The sequence below is a fragment of the Desmodus rotundus genome, chromosome 3 (genome assembly GCF_022682495.2).
Source record: "Desmodus rotundus isolate HL8 chromosome 3, HLdesRot8A.1, whole genome shotgun sequence".
Taxonomy (NCBI): domain Eukaryota; kingdom Metazoa; phylum Chordata; class Mammalia; order Chiroptera; family Phyllostomidae; genus Desmodus; species Desmodus rotundus.
The window spans coordinates 137421789-137442236 of NC_071389.1; the positions used below are offsets into that span (position 1 = coordinate 137421789).

At 43.9% G+C, this 20448-nt stretch overlaps 1 protein-coding gene across 1 annotated transcript in view; it reads right to left on the reverse strand.

Moving 5' to 3' along the window:
- Positions 1-18721: 18721 nt before the first annotated feature.
- The window catches only part of KCNMB4 (potassium calcium-activated channel subfamily M regulatory beta subunit 4), a 51184-nt gene continuing 49457 nt past the window's right edge, over positions 18722-20448 (reverse strand). Inside the window, exon 3 of the mRNA XM_024576445.2 lies at positions 18722-19286. Within this exon, the coding sequence (XP_024432213.1) occupies positions 19118-19286 (169 nt within the window). The 3' untranslated portion in view covers positions 18722-19117. The remainder of the gene's footprint in view (positions 19287-20448) is intronic.

Here is a 20448-nt window from a genome sequence, read left to right on the forward strand (position 1 = left end):
TCTGGAAGGAGCCGCTGTGCCGAGTTCCGGGATTATTATTTTACCCTTTTGCCTTTTCCATATTTCAGTTGCAAAATCACTGCCTTTCACAACTTCAGTACCTCATTGTCTACAACTTACAGATATATTTATTTTTTAAAATGTACAATAATAGATTTACATATTAAATCAAAGCAATCTTTTTCAACACTTTTCTGAATTCAAATAATTAGGTTAACAAGATAATTTGACCTATGAAGCTAGACTTTTTTTTCCAGAGTAGCTGTTTGTTTCATGGAATTTCCTCCTCAAGAAAAACAGCCCTGGCCAGGTAGCTCAGCTGGTTAGAGCGTCCTTCTGATACACCAAGGTCGTGGGTTTGATCCCCAGTCAGTGCACATATAAGAACTAACCAGTGAATACATACGTAGGTGGAAGAACAAATCCACATCTCTCTCTCTATGTCTCTCTTTTTCTCTCTCTCTCTCTCTCTTCCCCCCTTCCTCTCTCTAAAATCAAGTTTAAAATGTTTTTAAAAATAAAATACTGCAATTTGAAGTAATCACTTAGTAATTTTGCTGATACATCCTTCATAATCATAAAATGTTCGAGCTGGAAGGGCTACCGTAGGGAGGAACAATGGAGAAAACCACAGCTCAAGTTTAAAAGTGATACAGCACAATAGCACAGTGCTGGATTTCCCTCGGTCTTCCTATTACTCACCAGAAAGACCTGTCTGCACGTAAACACAGACAACGATGAGAGCTGCCCAGAAGCCAGTGAATGCAACGGCCATCTCCAACCCAGAGACAGAGCCTTCGGTAGAACTTTCAGCATTTGGTGTGATTACAGTATTCCTCTTATTTTTGTATCTCGCGTGTCTAGAGACATCCATTTGTTAAGCAATTATCAGAGTGTATTTTAGAGTCATACCTTAGCAAAAGTCATCACAATGTTAAAGCTGAAATATTATTGAATAGAAAAGGAAAGAACATGATTTTCCAACACCATACTATTATAAAAAGTTATTAAAGTTAATTAAACCAAACCACCTAAAATCCAGAAGAGGTTCTACAACTGGATTTTGAAAAACTGACAAGGCATTTAATGTTGCCAATAAAAAGAGCTTTCATAATTGAAGGGTAAAACCTAACTGGTAAAATTCAACCTGGAGTAACAGAAAAGACCATACAGGATGAGTTAGTTCTGCATAGGAATTAACAAACATTTACTGCCTCAACAAGGTCACACTCGCTAAAATAGCTCCCAAACCCAAGGAAAATTTCGTTGACACTGTTACCATAGAGAGCGGTTGATCTGAGGAAAACCTGCGTAGAGCTTTTTTCCTGCGGTTTATTGTAGTGATGCAAGAACCTCTAGGTAAATTATGTTAATTTAATTTACTTTCCTCTGCTTGTGAGTTCTTGACCGCCCCCCCCTAAAAATTTTGCATTATTTTAGTCTTTAAGAAAGAGGTGGCAATGAAATACGTTCCCTGTCTCTGCTACCCTGCTGCAAGCCCTTGGTGGCCAAGAAGTTGCTATGTCCTATGGCTTGCCAAGGAGCTAAGGCCAAAGGCAAGAATAACAAAAATCAACAGCAAAACACTGGCAGTACAATTATAGAAACAAAGGGGATTAAGAGTGGCAAAGTTCCAGAACCAAGATGGCGGCGTAGGTAGACACACTGCGCCTCCTCGCACAACCAGAACCGACAGCGAATCGAACAGCAAGGGGGACCAACACCAAGGAAACAGAAAATAATCATTCATCCAGACTGGTAGGAGGGGCGGAGACGGGCACCGGGGTGGAGAGGACTCGCGTGGCTGTGGCGGGACTGAGACTGGCGGAGTGTGGGACAAATGGCGCAGGCAGTCCGAGCACTAGCAGACCCTGCGGTCCCACATTTGCACAGATAAACCCAGAGGGCCGGACTCAGAGTGGCGGAGAGCGGGGCAGGCAGAGTGGCGGGTAGCACCCTGCGGCACCACATTCGCCCACAGATAAACCGGAGGAACGGCGGGCAGAGAAGCAGACCGCTGCGCAACCCAGGGCTCCAGCTCGGGGAAATAAAGCCTCAAACCTCTGATTGAAAGCGCCCCTGGGGGTTGGGGCGGCAGGAGAGACTCCCAGCCTCACAGGAGAGGTTGTTGGAGAGACCCACAGGGGCCTAGAGTGTGCACAGGCCCACTTACTCGGGAACCAGCACCAGAGGGGCCCAGTTTGATTGTGGGTAGCGGAGTGAAAGACTGAAATCCGGAGGAGAGTGAAGCAGGCGCCATTGCTCCCTCTCGGCCCCGCCCCCACGTACAGCATCACAGCACAGCAACCAGCGTTACCCCGCCCCGGTGAACACCTAAGGCTCCGCCCCTTAAAGTAACAGACGCGCCAAGACAAAAAAAAAAAAAAAAAATGGCCCAAATGACAGAACACTTCAAAGCTCCAGAAAAAATACAACTAAGCGACGAAGAGATAGCCAACCTATCGGATGCACAGTTCAAAGCACTGGTTATCAATATGCTCACAGACTTGGTTGAATCTATTCGAAAAACAGATGAAAAAATGAAGCCTATGCTAAGAGAAACAAAGGAAAATGTACAGGGAACCAATAGTGATGAGAAGGAAACTGGGACTCAAATCAATGGTATGGACCAGAAGGAAGAAACAAACATTCAACCAGAAAAGAATGAAGAAACAAGAACTTGGAAAAATGAGGACAGGCTTAGGAACCTCCAGGACACCTTGAAACGTTCCAACATCCGAATTATAGGGGTGCCAGAAGGAGAAGAGGAAGAACAAAAAATTGAAAACTTATTTGAACAAATAATGGAGAACTTCCCCGATCTGGCAAAGGAAATAGACTTCCGGGAAGTCCAGGAAGCTCAGAGAGTCCCAAAGAAGCTGGACCCAAGGAGGAACACAACAAGACACATCATAATTACATTACCCAAGATTAAACGCAAGGACCTACGTCCAAGATTACTGTATCCAGCAAAGCTATCATTTAGAATGGAAGGGAGGATAAAGTGCTTCTCAGATAAGGTCAAGTTGAAGAGGCTCATCATCACCAAGCCCTTATTATATGAAATGTTAAAGGGAGTTACCTAAGAAAAAGATCAAAAATAGGAACAGTAAAAATGACAGCAAACTCACAGTTATTAACGACCACACATAAAACAAAAATGAGAGCAAACTAGGCAAACAACTAGAACATGAGGATTGTCAATAAGGGAGTGGGAGGGGGAGAGGGGGGTAAAGGTACAGAGAATAAGTAGCATAGATGATAGGTGGAAAATAGACAGGGGGAGGGTAAAAATAGTGTAGGAAATGTAGAAGCCAAAGAACTTATAAGTATGACCCATGGACATGAACTATGGGGGGGGAATGTGGGAGGGAGGGGGGTGGGCAGGATGGAGTGGAGTGGGGGGGGGGAAATGGGACAACTGTAATAGCATAATCAATAAATATATTTAAAAAATATATTAAAAAAAAAAAAAAAGAGTGGCAAAGTTCAAAAGCCAGGGAACATTCCTGAATTCAACTTCAATCAGAAAATACTATTAAAGACATATCAATTAAAAATGTAAGCCATATTTCATTCCTAAAGAACTTTCCAATGACCCCAACCCAGTCTTCACCCAAGCAGTAGATGCTCCTTCCCCACTCATGGCAGATGGCTAGGGAAGGGGACAGTGGTCTACTTGCAAAAACAACGTGTCAGCAATAAGTAAAGCTGAACTGTGACAGAAGAGGATGACATGAAGGACCCTGCTTTGGTGGAAGACTGTGAGGGGAAGACAACGGGGAATAAAAATTAAAGTTGAGAGCTGGAATCTACAGGTGCTGCGGGGAGTCTTAGATCCCTTGACGCAGCAGATGGTCAGATTTAACCAAGGAGAAGACCTTCCAAGTCCTGCACAGAGAGCGATACGGAAGGGTCCTGCATGTTTAATCTCTAGGATGGCCACTAAAAGTTGTAACATCGGCATCTCTGGGCCACACTGGAAGAAGAAGAGTTGTTTGGGGCCACACATTAAATACATTGCAACACATAATCACAAAAAAAATCTCATAATGTTTTAAGAAATTTATGATTTTGTACTGGGCCACGTTCCCAGCCACCCTGGGCTGCATGTGGCCCATGGGCTGAAGGTTGGACACCCCTGGTTCAGACAGTGCTTTTTACTTTTGAAAAGCATTCAAGGCTATTGTTTCTTTGCGTGCCTTCAACTGCTGTACCATACAGATCAGTGAATGCCCCTGCTGTAGATATGGAAGTAGAGGCACAGAGAAGACCAAGGTAGTGCCCAAAACTCAGCAGAAGAATAGGAACACGAGCTAATGCATGTTAAGTGCTGTGTACTAAAGGTTCGACGTATATCATTTAATTTAGTTCCTCACACACCCTGGTTATCAGACCTGCATGGAGATACGAAAACCAAAGCTCAAAGAGACAAGTAGTTTGCCAAAGGCCATGCAGTGCCCAAGTTCAGCTTCTAATCCTTCTGAATTCAAAATGTGACTGCATAACTTCTATGCCAGATATTTTTTAATTTAAAGGGTTTTTTTATTATATCAGAAGCCTCAAAAAAATATGGACATGAACTCCCTTGACCTCTGAGACTGTCACTGGCCAGGTCCCTAACTTGTCTTCCTCCCCATCATTACTTCTGCATCTATAGAGACATTTTTCATTGCCCGTGGCATATTATATTAAAATCATTTGTTCTGATTTACTAGACTGTGAGCTGATTGAGAACAGGTTCTCCAAGGCACCAAGCACACAAACTGGAGTCTGATTCTAGATATTGTGATAATAATACGGTAATATATAATAATAACAGACAAAGTGCCTGACGTCATTCATTGCATTGTAACATATTTTAATTGACTCAGTCCTTCCCAAACCACAATCCTCATCTCAAAAGCTGTGAGATGGGAAACTGAGACCTAAGAGGTCACAGCCAATAAACGTCAGAGCTAGGATCCAACCGCAGACAATCTGATGTCAAAGCAGGCGTGCTCAAGCACGGGTCAGGGTCCTCGGCTTGAGCGCGCACCAGGTACCAGAGTCACCCAGAGAGCTTGCTATTAAAACACGGACTCTGGGCCCCGTGCATAGAGTTTCTAGATCAGTAGACTTGCACTATGTTCTTCTGTTTAAAAAAAAAAAACAATGAAGCAAAATTTTAGAAGTTATTTCATCAAATTCTTTGATGGTGATTTAATCAAATTAAATATGTGACCATATTTCAGAATATAAGTTAGCACCTTTTTCAAAGGAACCAACTTTGAAGAGGACTTGGTAAAGACTTGAGTTCTCATTTGTAATTGGTCTTTTCTCTGGGAGATCTGAGTGGGACAGATCCGGGTTCAGAAACCCCCTCTGACAAGCTCTCTATTTGCACCTGCTTTACAGTGAGGAAACAGGTCCTGCGAAATAAATAACCTGCTGAAGCTGCTGACTCATCCCCTCCAGAACATCCCTCCTAAGAATAGGCTGAGCTCAGGACAAAACATCCCCTGATCAGCTATCTGATTCCACCACCAGCAGCTCAGCCCACTTCCCCACAGCCCGTTCATTCGAGCCTGTTTATTCCTCTCCAGAAAAGAGCAGCCCCTTCCTGCCTGATCTTTGAGATGCTTGCAGATCTCAAGGTTGGAGCTTTGCCCCCTTGCAATGATTCCCTTACCCCCATGAAAGTCTTCCCCTCCACCCTCCTGTTGGCATTTCATATAAAGTCTCTCCTTACCTAAGTCTGGATTTCTTTTGTATTTGCTACAAGTTAGGATTTTGCCTGGAAATGCATGTAGTTTGTCACCTACGTGGGATACCAGATATACACTTAGGCATAATCCAGAACCAGCATCTTCAAACAATAACTGATCCCCCTGAATTACAATTAACAGGAACTTTGAGGTGCCTACTCCTACAACTTGTGACTCTCTGGGATGTGACTGCATCATGGTCTGCCATGAAAATCCAGGGTAAATTTTCCCAAGATCCCCACAGAGCGAGGTCCCCTGACGGTGTACATCAGACAGGCCGGTTTGATGCTCCCAAATCTCCGAGGACTGTTGCAGCTTTCTGAAGCTGATTATACGGAAAGCCTGTCCAGGTGAAGAGGGCATCTTAAAGCTGATCTTTTCCAAGCAGTTTGGGGCGCCTGAATCTGCTCTGTACTACTGTTGTCCTCACCAAGTGGCTGAGGGAATATTGGGAACAGCACCCCATCCCACATTCAGACATCTCTGAGATACAGTGCTTCCTTTCGCTGATGTAAATATCCTCTGCCTACACCTTCCACCCACTGACCCCCATAATGACCCCCAGACTGTGACCTCACTTGGGAACAGGGGTGTTGCAGTGTAATTAGTTAAGAAGAGGTCCCCCAACCATCCTGGGAAACAGGGCAGGCCCGTCACACACAGTGCTCGTAAGGCTCCACCCCACCTTTGTGCATTTCGAATGCCTTTTGCCAAAATGGGATTTATAACTCATAAAATTGAAGCAGTACTTTTTGAGTTTTAAAAAAAGTGAGGTAATAGTTTTCTTATATTGACAAATTGGCTGTTCCTACAAAATGAGTCATTTGAAGTGGAACATTAATTTAATTAAGCAACCTGGTCCACACCTCTCTGAGAGAAGTGCCATTACTCTGTCCCTGCGCCCATCATCTCAAAAAAGTCCCGACACTCAGTTAGAGTAGTGGGAGCTGAGGTCTCCTCTTCCCTCCCCACCCCGCTCTCAGATCCTGCAGGGTTTAATGCCCCTTCCGAAGCATGCTCAACGTGAGGGTCGACCTGGCCCCCTTACCCACCCATCCAGAGAGAGAAACTGTTCCTGAGTCTGAGACTCAGTGGGACCACATTCAATGGGACCACAGATTGGAGATGGGGTCTTTGTGGGGAAAAGGGGGTGGGAGGCTGCAAGTTCAGGTTGGAAATAGCCCACATGGCCACCAAGAGCTGCACGTGCGTACTGGTCAGGAAGCAGAGCTAGAGGAACACACTCGGCCCTCCCAGCGGTGTTTTACCCCTGCCCACGACAGCCAAATGTTCACTTTTCCGACTCAGTTGTGACAACAGCCATTCTTAAAAGTAAAAGATAAACTTACAACTTCATAAATTATATTAACAACATCGGTACTAAATACTCGCAACTCATCACTTCCTAATTATGGTACCACGTTTACTACTGTCTGCTCCTGAGGTTGCTTCTCCCCTCATCTGCATAGGTGGAAGGGCCGCAGGGTGGTGTGTTCCTGCGCATCTTTTCCCGGCTCCGAGCTGGCTGAGGTCACAATGCTGCCTTGAAATCAGCCACAGTGGTAGATTTGCCCCACGGAAACCAGCAAACGCTGTGAATAAGGGCACCCCTCGCACCCCTCCCACCCCTCACTGCGTGTCAAACGTTTACCAGCACACAACTTCCCATCAGTAAACCTTCCGCCTCACACCCCTAAACATACACAAACACTGCACCCCGCTCGCCCATCAAGGAGTGAAGTCACCCGCCTGGTCATTTCATCCAATAACGATAAAGGGCACAGCAAATATCTCTGAAGGTTTTTTTCCTCTCGCCTAAGCACTTTTATTTTGACTTGGAAGATTTTATTCACACATTTATACTTCATCTGTTTCCTCTTTAAATTTCAGAGTGGATTTGAATTTTATAGCACAGAGCTGGCATTTTAGATGTGCTCTCTGAGAAAGGAGAATGGTAAGAACCGATGTAGGTACTGCAGTGTTTTTGGAGTCTCTGGGTCTCTGAGGTATGAGGTGTTTCGGAAAACCTCCTTGGGCGTCCCCCTTCCGAAGTGACCTTTCACACCCGTGGTACCGGGGCCCTGCCATTACACCAAGGTTTGCTCCAGACTCCCAATGTTACGAATCTGATAACCTAAGATTCCCTTCCTTCGCCACAAGCCCACCCAAAATGCTTTTAAGAGGCTGTTAGCTTTGTTCATTTGGGGAAAGTGGCAGAAAAGGAAATCTCAATTATCAGGGGCAGCTGTTTTTCACTTTTTATTAAAATCAAATGTCACTGAACAGAGGCCCTCCACTCCATCAGTCCTCCCCACAAAAAAGTCACCTTAAGGGGACTGAGGAGGACAAATATGAATAATTGAATTCTTCCCTCAGCTTGCTGGTGGGACTAAAGGGAAACCAAGCAAAAGTGCTGGAAGGGAGGAAGAGGAGCACATCGTCCCTGTCAATCATTCTAGATGAGAAACCAGGGATGACCTAGGAACCCGACCTCCGAATTCAGGCACAGTTAACCTGGAGTTCGCAGACTGCCTGGAGGCCCAGGAAAGGAGAGACTGGGGAGTCAGCGAATTATAATATAGCTAACATTCATCGAACACCTATATGGTGCCAAGTACTCTATTAAGAATGAAGCATTTTTCATATATTATTTTTCCATACATTATCTTACTAATTACTATAAGTAAAAGACCCAGAAGAGTAAATACTCTTCTCAAAGTGCCTTTACACACTTCCAAGAAAGAGATTTAGACAATCTGGCTAATAATAGTAAATCAGCTTTAAAGAAAGCAAATACTGCTTCGTGAATCCAACAAGATGAATTTGGTGGGAGATCCCAGATAAAACTGTTGGACAAATAAAGCTGAGTTGATTAAATTTATGGCACCGAGGGAGACTGTCTTGACAGTCTTGGAAGTCTCCGAGAGAAAGTAAGGGAAGATCCTTACAGGGTTTCAGGGTTTGAACTCAACGGTTTCAAGGCTGTCCTTTTAAGGTGCAAAACTTATTGGGACTGAGCCAATTCATAAGATAATGGTTGAGAATTAGTGAAGTGATGAGGTCAAGGTCACGAGGTAAATCCTGATTAACTGTTGTCCTTTATAAATGAGCTTCCCCCCTCACCCCACCCCCTATTTTGGAGCAAATCCCTGGTATTTTGTGATAGTCTTTGAACTCCCCTAAAGCACTGGCCCCCTAGGGCATTGTGGGAATGGGGTCTAACCAGCTGCCTGTTTGTCATCAGAGCCGAGCTGCTTTCCTCCACCCTCCTGCTATCCTTTCTGTATGTTGTTTTACCTCCTCAAGAAACACTAGAACACTGAAGAGTTTTACAACTTTTGACCATTTTCCTTCATTTTATTTCCTGCAGAGATCAATCAAGATCCTCAGTTATTTCCAAAACATTCCCCACCTCTTGCCATAGTTGAGAAATCCTGGTGAATACAATGAGTTCTGCCTCCTGGGTGACTTTGGCTCCCAGATCATTATTCTAGGAGTGACTTGAGACCTGTTTTGACATATCCAGCCTGATAATTGCCTGGTTTTGTCTTCAGGTGTGACCCATCAACAAACAAGGTTAACTCTCGGTATTCTGGAGGAGTTTCTCATATAGTTGCTCAGGGCCTGGGCAGGTCTTGGGCAGAGGTTAGAAAATCCTGAGTTCCCCCTCTGGCAAAAGAAGGAAAGCAGCTGGATTTAATGCATTGCTACCAGAGGAGGAGATGTGGGAGGGAGAAAGTAATAGAACTGCATGAGAGGTAAGGCTACCTGCTAAGACTACAGTGTCTTCAGTGAGCGGCAATCATGAGGGCCCACAGTGCAAGGGAGGTCCTCGTTAGCAGGAGCCTTCACTAATCCGGTTGCAGTTACCAGTTACCTGGAGACTAGGAAGGTGGATGTTAGCCACCAGATCAAGAAAAAAGCTGTAACAACTTTTTCTCTGGTAAATACCACACAACTGAGTCAAAACACCTAGAGCTTGTTCAAGTTGTCTATGTATGAATAGGTAGAATGTTTTAAGATATTTAAGTTGCCCCAGGGTAAGAAGATGTTAAAAAGCTCATTTTAAATCACAAAATGTCAGCTCATGGTTAGTTTCCCAAGGAAGAGTTTTGATCACTAATAACTTGTTTAAATCACAAAAAGGCATGGGAATTTTCTCTTTTTTAAAAAAATTGACTTGAGAGAGAGGCAGATATCAGTTTGTTGTTCCACTTATTTATGCACTCATTGGTTGATTCTCGTATGTGCCCTGACTGGGGATTGAACCCACAGCCTTGGTGTAATCGGGACAATGCTCTAACCCAGTGAGCTACCCAGCCAGGACCAGAGTCATGGATATTTTTAAATGGTTGGGAATGAACTGCCTGCAGTAGCTGTAAGACCCAGCATCCTCTTGAGTCCAAAGTGTCTGAATGATTGGCCTGGGAAATTTTTGAATGACCTTTTAGCCTGTTCAAAGTGGGGGGTTTACATACTTGTGGCAAATCTTGTCCTAGATGATAAAATTTGCTTTGACAAAATTATAACATTCCTTCTAATTTAAAGTTCTTTCTGAGTTAAAACTGTTAAGAAGATAGATGAAACCAAGAAAGCTTAACTCATTTTTAAAAGTTAATTAGAGGTCATCTAAATATTGGGTAAAACTTTAGAATTTCAGGGAAATTTCAGGTCTATAATTTCAGGGACTTGTGAAAAAAAGTAGGAGGTCACTTCATTAAATTTACTGAAGCGTAAATGGGTAGGCATATAGTTGACTTTCCCAGGAAGGCACAAGCAGGATAAGGATCTCAATGTAATCTAGGAACTACTAGAGAAAGCAGAGCTTGGATGTGAGAGCCTAGACAGAACGTGTGGCCCCATGACGCAATAGTATTTAGGTTTGGTATCGAAGGGAAGTACAGACGGCTGCTTCATTTGTGACCCTGAGGTCCTGAACAAATCTGCATCCTCACCCACGGTGTTCCTTAACTAGGAAGACAAGTACAAGGACTGCTACAGTTTTGATGCTTTAAAAAAAAAAAATTAGGCTTTGAACTCTTGGTTTTTGTCCTTTATCTACTATTTTTAGAGATTCCTGTGCAACCTTGAATGGTGTTTGAATGTGTCAACATGAACCTTGATGTATTCAGTCCAAAAAATTCTCCAATTTAGGTAGAATTTTCATTCCATAAGGAGTCTGACAGATCATGAAGATCTCTCATTTCGGTTTGATTTAGGCACAAGAATACCAGTAAGTTCGCTTCCAAATTAATTTTAGCCTGAGCTCGAATAGGGGAATAGATGGGGCTCTCAAGAAAAAGGTCTTCAGAGGAGCATTTAATTATTATTTTTTAAATTGATTTGAGAGAGCGAGGGAGAGAAAGAGAGAGAGAAAGAGAGAAAGATTTTTTTGTGCCACTTATTTATGCATTCATTGGTTGTTTCTTATATGTGCCCTGACCAGGGATCAAACCTGCAACCTTGGTGTGTCAGGATGTCACTGTAACCAACTGAGCTACCAGCCAGGGCCACATGTAGTCTCACAGACTCTTCTGCACAACAGATCCCTCTAAATTAAGTTAGCAAGCGTAGTGTCACAAAGGATGAAAGAATGTTCCTTGGTTACAGTCCAAGGGTGAAAGTTATGGGCTGGGATCTGGAAAATGCCTCAGGATCAGTACAGCTGCCTGCCACAGAAATAGTTTATTGAACCTAAGGGAGAAGTGATATTGAAATGGGGTGCAAAGCAAGGGTCCCCAAATTATAGGAGAGATCCCCCACGGCCCATGGTAGGGAGATAGGGGAAGAGAGAGTGACCATACGATGTTTAAGATACTGTGCATCACTATGGCAAGTCTTTCCTGAAGGGAAGCTGTGCTGGCACCCAGTGAAAGGTCTACGCAACTTTCAGAAGGTGTAGTGCCGAGTATGAGGTCATGAGGTCACGTAGGAAGCTCCAGGTGAGCATTTAAAAATAAGGGTGGGCAGCCAAGAAGGGGGCCAGCCATGAGGGTGCAGCCATATGGTTTGAAAGGAAGTAGAAGGCCCTCCACCCACGTCCACCATGAGGTCTGATGTATAAGGAGTTGCCACGTGGTTTTGGATTAAGACCTGGAGTAAGAAAAAGGAGACCCACCAGGAAACCTGCCTGGAGTACACAGCAGGACTGATGATGCTGGGAATGGCAGGGACCTGCCCAACCAAGCACAGATTTGTGCGAGATGCCCGGAATGCTCAACTGTGACTGGGAATGCTGAGCCATGGAGTTCTGCTTTTCTGAAAGACAGAACCTCTGACTCATGTATTCTGAACCTGGCCTGCTTTGGCCAAAGGAAGCAGGACTGTGTATTTTTGGATGTTTTAAAGGAAGTGGGGTTTAACAGCAGAATTCTGCCATTATTCTGAATCTGTATAATCTTTAAATAAAAAACACCTTTCCTTTTTCACTAAACTCTTGCCTCGGGAGTCACGCTTCTTGGCAGCAAGCAATCGAACCCCATAGCTGTTCCAGAACAACATAGGTGGGGTTCTTTAACAATATAACAGTGCCAGGATTTAAGGTTGGTATTGTAGTGGCTACTAGCAAAGAAAATTTGCACCCTGGCTGGTGTGGCTCAGTGGATTGAGCACCTGCCTACAAACCAAAGGGTCACCTCACTGGTTCAATTCCTACTCAGGGCACATGCCTGGGTTGCAGGCCATGTCCCCATTAGGGGGTGTGCGAGAGGCAACCACACATTGATATTTTTCTCCCTCTCTTTCTTGCTCCCTTCCCCTCTGTCTATAAATAAATAAAATCTTTAAAAATATAAACCATGTTTTTAAAAAATTTGCAAAGCTGACATTAAATACGTAAGGAAATTTCAGCTTGCGAATTTAAGAGTAAATAGCTAAGTGGGTACTTGTTTCCCCCCCAGAGCAGCTTTATTGCTCACTCACTGTTTTTCCCCTTTCAGTTTGTGAACTAGCACAATTGTTGTCCAGTATCTTTTCTTCTAACTTCTACATGCATTTTATCAAGTTTCCCTTCTCTGTTGCTTCTAGCAGTTTTATTGTAAGGCCATTAGTTTAATTTAAGTCTTAGGATGGGGTAACTCTCTCAAAAATTTTCTTAAGGTGTTAAAGATCTGGCAATGGAGCTAATTCTAATTTTAGTCTTCGTTTGCATGTTAAATCCCTTACTTCTGACTTAAGGTCATTCACAAAAAGTGAGGAAAGAGCAAGAGTCCCATATACTTCAGTATTTACTCTTGAAAGCTATCTAAAGTTATTGTAAAGTCTCTTCCTGAAGTCCCCAGTGACTTCTTTTGGAAGACTCTTCATGCCAATCAAAAAATGCAAACAATTGGCTTTGCTCATCTTTTTTGTTCAAAGTGCCTATCAAATGAACAATGGTGTTTTTATCACAAACTTCCCATTGTGATTCTGCTGGACTCCTGCTTCTTACGTTTATTCCACTAACCCTAACCCATGCTCTTATCTAAAAGGCCAAATTTCACCAAGAATAATTTAAAGTTATAGCTAAGCCACTTCCTGATTCCTGACTTTTAGAAATTGTATAATAGGTTTGCTCTTTTAAGATGCTAAATTATAGGGATGTACAAATACAGTGACTTTTCTACTGTTTACTTATTTAAAGGGTAGCATATGATATTTAAATACAAAAACAGTAGCCTATCTCTATTATAAGTTTTCATTCTAAGGCCAGAATTGCAATATGTATTTGTTTATTCATTAATGTACACTTTTTCCAGGATTAACTATGTCCTGGATATATGATAAAGGGTTTAGATGAACACAGAAAACACTTGGTAAGAGTAAGGTGGGGCCCTGGCTGGATGATTCAGTTGGTAGGAGCATCGTCCTGTACACCAAAAGGTTGCAAATTGTATTCCTGGTCAGGGCATATCCCTGGGTTGTGGGTTCGATCCCTGGCCAGGGTGCATATGGTAGGCAACTGATCAATGTTTCTCTCACATTGATATTTCTCTCTCTCCCTTCCTCACTCTCTAAAATCAATTTAAAAAAATAAAATAAGTAAAATAAGATAGCAAGTTTTAAAAAGTGTTAGTTGGAGGTTGTTATTACATTTTTTGTCATTGTGTACAAAAAGATTGAAAGATATTTCTTATCTCATTAAGATGGGGAAGTAAGGAAGAATTAGTAGATTAACAACCATAAACCAAATGATACAATCTTACACTGAATGCTAAATTCTTAAAATAATAGAGGTATGTGCAAATTGCTATGGGATCACAGAGGAAGAAGTGATTGATTTTGCAGACGGGATGGAGAGAGGTGGAGCTTTACAGGTAAGTTTAAATTTCCTAAGACAAGTAAGGAGATAGGAAATACACACAGAGGATGTAATGGACCTGGGGAGCACCCACTCACTCATTTATCTGGTCAATAAATACTTATCACCTTCATGTGTCAGGCACTGTGCCAGTGGTGAAAATGTTTCACCAAAACTGTTCTACCTTCATGGATCTTATCATCTAATAGGAGAGATAAGTAGATGTACTTATGGACAAGTAAACAAACAAATCTATAAGTATAAGCAACAATGGGCACCACCAAGGCAGATAGCATAGTGAATAAAAAGTGACAGGAGCTATCTACTCATATAAGATGGTTTGGGAAGGCTTCCAGAGTCAGTATCTAAGCTCAGAACTAATGGAAAAGAAAGGGAAGGGACTCATCCATGGTGAGAAGAGAGGCCCCAGCCATGGACAGGACTGCACATGGACAGGACCGCACACACACAGGCCCCGAGCACGGGACGGTGTGTCGGGAATGCAGGGCATGTGGCAGGAATGTTGAGCTATGAGCAGAAGGTAGTTAAATGGCCCTGGCCGGGTGGCTTAGTTGGTTGGCATTGTCCCATACACCCAAATATTGTGGTGCTGATTCCCAGTCAGGGCACATACCTGGGTTGCGGGTTTGATACCTGGTTGGGGTGTGCATGGGAGGCAACTGATTGATGTTTCTCTCTCACATCAATGTCTTTCTCTCTCTCTCTCTCTCAAATCAATAAACACATCCTCAGTGAGGATGAAAAGATAAAATAAAATGTTAAATGGTTTGATATAGTTCAGTAATTTTTCAGAAGAGTAAACTACCTGAGCCAGTAAATGGTTCCATCCATGTTGCCTCATGACATTTTGCCCCATTATTTATTCTGTCACTGTGTTGTCTGCCCATCACTAAGCTTCAGATGAAGAACTAAGAGTGCATCAGAGCTACTGCAGTGCGCATCCAGGGCACAGAGCAGGTGAGGACAGCAGATCACGGACCTGGGTGTCGCCAGCCGGCCCATTCAGAGAAAGGCAGTGGAAATGATGTCTTTTTCATAACACAGATCTGAACGATTGGCTTTGGCATTGTAGCCAGGCAGCCAGCAGGGAGGAAACAGACATTGCAGGATGGAAAACTACAGACCCTTGTTATGCTTTGACTAACCATGAGGTAAACCTGTCACCAACCACAACCCAGAGGGTAGACCTGTAGCGATGGGGAAGGTGGATGGGAGAAAACAGAGTGATGACGGCATTGGCTGCTCTTGGCTGGTTTTGGGTAAAGGATTGTGAAAAACAGTTGCGGTGAGACAAGAACGACCAATAGTTTACAGCTTGGTCGTGCCCGTGTTCTGCGGCTCTGGGGCTTCTGTCCTCCAAACAGCGGGAGATGATCATTCAGTCTTTCTCGTCTCCCTAAGCATTACTGGTGAGACAGTGGGAGTCAGCTCAGCAGAAAAGATAAGATAAAGTGTGTTGCTTCCCTACTTAAACTTATAGTTCCAGAAGGCTCAAGGTGGGCACCATTAAACTGAGGGGCGGAGGCATGAGCCAAGCACAGACTAATAAGATGCTGTTGGCTGAAGGACTGTGTGCATCACCCTTTGGCTGTGCTTATTTCCTCATGAACTAACTGAAAGCTAATAAAGCAGAAACCTACCATGATTTTGATGAAATTTTATCACTAATGTGTGGGCACCCTTCAGATGGATACCCCTACCCCACAATTTGGCTTGGATGTTTAGACCAATAACCACACACACACCAAGAAGTTATGAAACGGTTTATTATTCACATAATGAGACTTTCTGGGGAGAGCAGGGCAAGTCCCCAGGCAGATTCCAAAATGACTTGACCGGCTTGGCTTTTATGGTTCTCAGGGTGTGAGGCCGGGGGGAGGGTTCCCACACACAGGCCAGAGCTTGTGCGCTTTGAACTTCCCACCCAGGCCAAAGAAGGACGCACCCAGGCTTTCTAACAAGCTTGCCCAGGTGAGATTAGGGGAAAGGAAAGGGGAATGACGAGGCTTGAAAACTCTGTGAAGTCAAACATCAAAATGGAGCTGGCATCTTCATCACAACCCAATGAATTATAATTCTGCCCTATAGAAGCCTATGTTTGCTCAATTCCTAAGGAAATCTAGGTCTACACATCTGTACCAGCAGCAGGGGCCTGTGAAAGCTGGGAAGCAGCCCTCCCCCCTTCCTCCAAGATTCAGGTGCGGCTGTGAGTCTGATGAGCAAGCATTTCTGAAAAGCTGAACCATGGGCCACAGAGGACAACAGGCAAGAGAGCTTCTCCCAGACAGCAGACGGCAAGTCACCCCGCTCAGTTTCCTCGTGGCAGGGGCCATCGATGGCTATCCATCATTCCTTTCTTTTAGTTGAGTCTTCATTCTCGCCTTTTTCCTTTTAGTAATAGAAACTTTACCCTGGAGTTTTAGGAGGATGTATGTCCTTCCAGCTGGACATGACTCAGCTTCCCTTGAAGCTAGGTATAGCTTAGTAGTAAGTGGTTACGGACTGAGCCGAAGTGATGGCTAAAACTTCCTTAAAAGGAAGTAGATTGCTCCCAATTTCCTCTCTTTATAGGTGGCACTGTGGATGTGCTCCTTTGAGCCAGCTTTGACCATGACCCTTGGGAGTGAGAGAACGACAGGAAGATGAGTCCAGGGAGACCCCGGGGTACCTATGAAACACAGCTGCCCTACACTTCTCAGCTACTTCTGGGTAGTTATGTGAGGGCAAGAGGAACTGTCCTATGTGAGTGATCATATTCTGGGGTCTTAGGTCTTTTTCTCACTTATCCAAAAAAAGAGAATTAAAATATCTTCTCACATACAAAAAAAGAGAATTAAAATATTAAGAAGTTAAGCTTCTTTCCCTTTTATGATCTTTAAAATGCCCTCTCCTTATTCCTTTAGGTTTTATCTTTAATTAGACAAGTATGAATAGTCTCAAATTTAAGTGGCTATAATTTAACTACATGTGACCTCATGAATTTAGTGGGCTTCTCCTCTTTTCCAAAACCCAACCTACAGAAAACAGTCATGTATATTCTTTGGGCCTAAATATAGGCATTTTGTTAATATAAATGAAAGCTCAGATCTATATATAGTTATTTTACCTTTTTCCAACAGTATATGTCCAAGTACTATTTTTATCTAGTTTCTGTAATCAGTTAAGCATAGGTTATTGGATTAAGATAAACGAATAAAGTAGACTTCAGGTCCCACAAGGTGATACAAAGATGATGCTTTTCTAATTCCCATTTTCGTGTGGCTGGGCTTCAGAATGGTTCGCTGTGTTGCTAAGACAACAGGGATGCTGCCACAGAAAACTGGGACTGAAGTCAAGGCATTGGAGCTGCCTCAAAGGATGTCTTAAATAATGTGCTCAAGGGCTGTGTCACAGTGCACCTTGTAACACTTGAACTAGAAAAAAATTACCATACTCATCCAGCACCCTTCCACCAAAGACTATAGCTCTCTGTTACTTGCATTTTAAAATTGACAAAACAGCCCTGGCCAGGTGGCTCAGTTGGTTGGAGCATTGTCCCATCCACCAAAATTTTACAAGTTCCATTACCGGTCATGGCATATACCTGGGTTGTAAGTTCGATTCCCGGTTGGGGTGTGTCCAGGAGGCAACTGATTGATGTTTCTCTCTCACATCCATGTTTTTTTTCTCTCTCTCCACTCCTCTCCCTTCCTGTTTCTAAAAATCAATAAATGTATCCTTAGATAAGGATTTAAAAAATAATAATAAAATTAAGAAAACAATAGTATGTGGATTAAAAAGAAATTATCATTCCGCTAATATGTGTTTCTTAGGATCCTGAGCAAATAACTGAGGGGAGCTTGTCCCTGAATTCTAATTTGCCTTTATTCTACTAGAAGCATGTCTGCGGAGTATTAGAAGAATACTCTTAGCGTTCCTCCATTAAATATACACATTTCATCCAAACTAAGATTTGATTTTACCTGGTAGATAAATAGGGTAGGTTTGATATTCACTGAGACCTGTAACTGATAGTTGGAATTTGAGTTTATGAACAGACTCAGAGAGGTCTGGTCTCTTCAGTGAACTTTTGATCCAGGCATAGAAAGCTCAGCCATAATGTGAGCTGGGTGACATCTCCAGGTGTGTCCAGGCAAACTGAACAGTGTCAGCAATATTCTTGCTTTAATACTGGGAACATCAAGGCAAGGACAAAGAAAATCAAAACGAAATGTTTGAACAGATCTTGAGTACGTTTTCTGACTTAAAAAAAAAAAAAGATGAAAACAGCATTTGACTGAGCTAAAAGGTGACCTTCACAACCTGTACATTCTATTGCACAAGGCCAGAATCCACCCAAAATAAACATGAAGAGGTGAAGAAAGAAGGGCAGTGTTCTTACAGCTAGGGCCTGGTTCGGAATCAGTTCTCTTAAATAATCTGGTGAAAAATAACGGGGAGGCAGAGGCCAGTGTTGGAGGGTGTGTTTCCCAATCTTTGAGCGTCCCTGGTTGAGGAGTCACAGAAGTGACTGGAGACCGATTAGCGCCGTGTTCCTTTCTCAAGCAGGAGTCCAACATACTCTAGTAATGGAAACGGGGGTACATAGTGAGGCCAAGACTTGTGCACGAAGCCTCGTCTCCAAGTCAGAGTGTAGTCTGGCAGAATCAATGAAACCCAAAAGATCTTTAATTTGAACCCTGGTGTTTTAAGGATAAAAAAGGAAATAGAAAAGAACACAGACCACTCTCTTTTAATATTTTTAAATACCATAAATCATAATGATTTGTATACTACACTGTACAATTATATACTGCTACTTTCCAAAGAAAACTAACACTGGATCGGATTTTCTGAAACTTACTCCACATAGCCAAGAGCTTGACCCTTTAGCCATCCCTATGACACATAGAATACAACCTACAAGGTTCCAAGTCTCCCACTTGTGCCTGTTGCTGCTGCCATGGAGGGAGGAGCCTCTCGGAGCCTCTCACAGCCCCTTCCATCTCCTGCGCCGGAAACAGGCTCTGCAGGTAGATGTGTGCCCACGGGTGCAGCTTCTGTGCTTTGCTTCCCACATGTTTACTCCCCTCTACGAGAACTTGCGCTTCTTCATGGCCTCTGCCTTGACGGCCAGGCTCTTGGCACAGATGGTCAGAACGACAATGAGAACACCCACCACAAATGTCACCAGGGGCCAGAGGAAGCAGTGCAGGAGGACAATCTCATCATGTGTGCGATGCAGGAGCACGTCATCTGGTCTGTAAGACAGTGGAAAATAGAAAAGGAAGTGGTCAATCACCTTGACTTGGTATTGAAGACTCTTCACAACCTGGAGCTCAACTTACTTTCTGGCTCAAAGGGAATAACCATCATTGAAAGTGAAGATGGCTATGGAGTAGGTAGAAGCTACACTCACCTGCTCCTAGCACCAAACTGGATTTACAGCTAAACTATAGAGCCATCAACCTGAATAACCAACTGAAGGACAGATGAAGAGGAGTATTATAATCAAGGATTTATACAAGAAGCCATACTGAGGCTGGTAGAAAGAGCAGAGACGTGAAGAGGGCTGGCCTCTGCACACATGAGCAGTGGCTGAGAAGCCAGAGGGATACCTTGGCTGCAAAAAGGCCCCCATGAGGACTGTGTAGTATCTCAGCCCCATGGCGGGATACCCAACCCAGAGCCAGGAAGAGGAGCCTGTGTAGCATCTGGCTGTGAAAATCAGCCAGGCCTCTGTCCACCTGGAAGAGGAGGGAGTCTGCTAGAAACCCAGGTGCTCTCTTAAAGGGCCAATGCACAGGATCTTGCTCTTGGACACTCATCTGGTGATCTGGTAGAGGGAAGATGACTCAGGTCATACAAGAGTCAAAAAGAGAAGACCTGGATGGGGTGGCCCCAAGGAGAAATATGGAGGGTCAGCCACTGAGGCCCCTGTGCTGAGTCACTATCTCATGCTGCCCTTAGCCTGGGGAATGCACTAAGCCAGGCCACCAACTACTGGTGACATCACCCTGCCAAGCTTGAGTCCTGCAGAGAGGTCTGTTGGCTGCACCCAGCAGGGACCTTTGGTGTGCTCTTTTTCTGGAGAAGCTCTAGGTGGACACTCAGGGTGTCACTGAGCTGTGTGGCTTTGGAATGGGGGCCAGTCTTGCTCCCCTCCTGCAGGCTGAGCTGACACCACCCGCATCGGAAAACTGTTCTGATCCGCCCTCCTGAGTCCTGGTGGCTCCGCCCTGCTGAGCCTGCTTCTGCAGTGGGGCCCGCTGGCTGCGCCCAGCCTGAACCTATGGTGCACTCCTCCTGGGGGAGCTAGGGTTGGAGACTCTGGCAGAGATTGAGTGGTATGGCTCAGACATAGAGGCCACTTTCCCCCAGCTGAGTGCCTGACCAAGCTGCCCTCAAGCAGGAGACCCACTA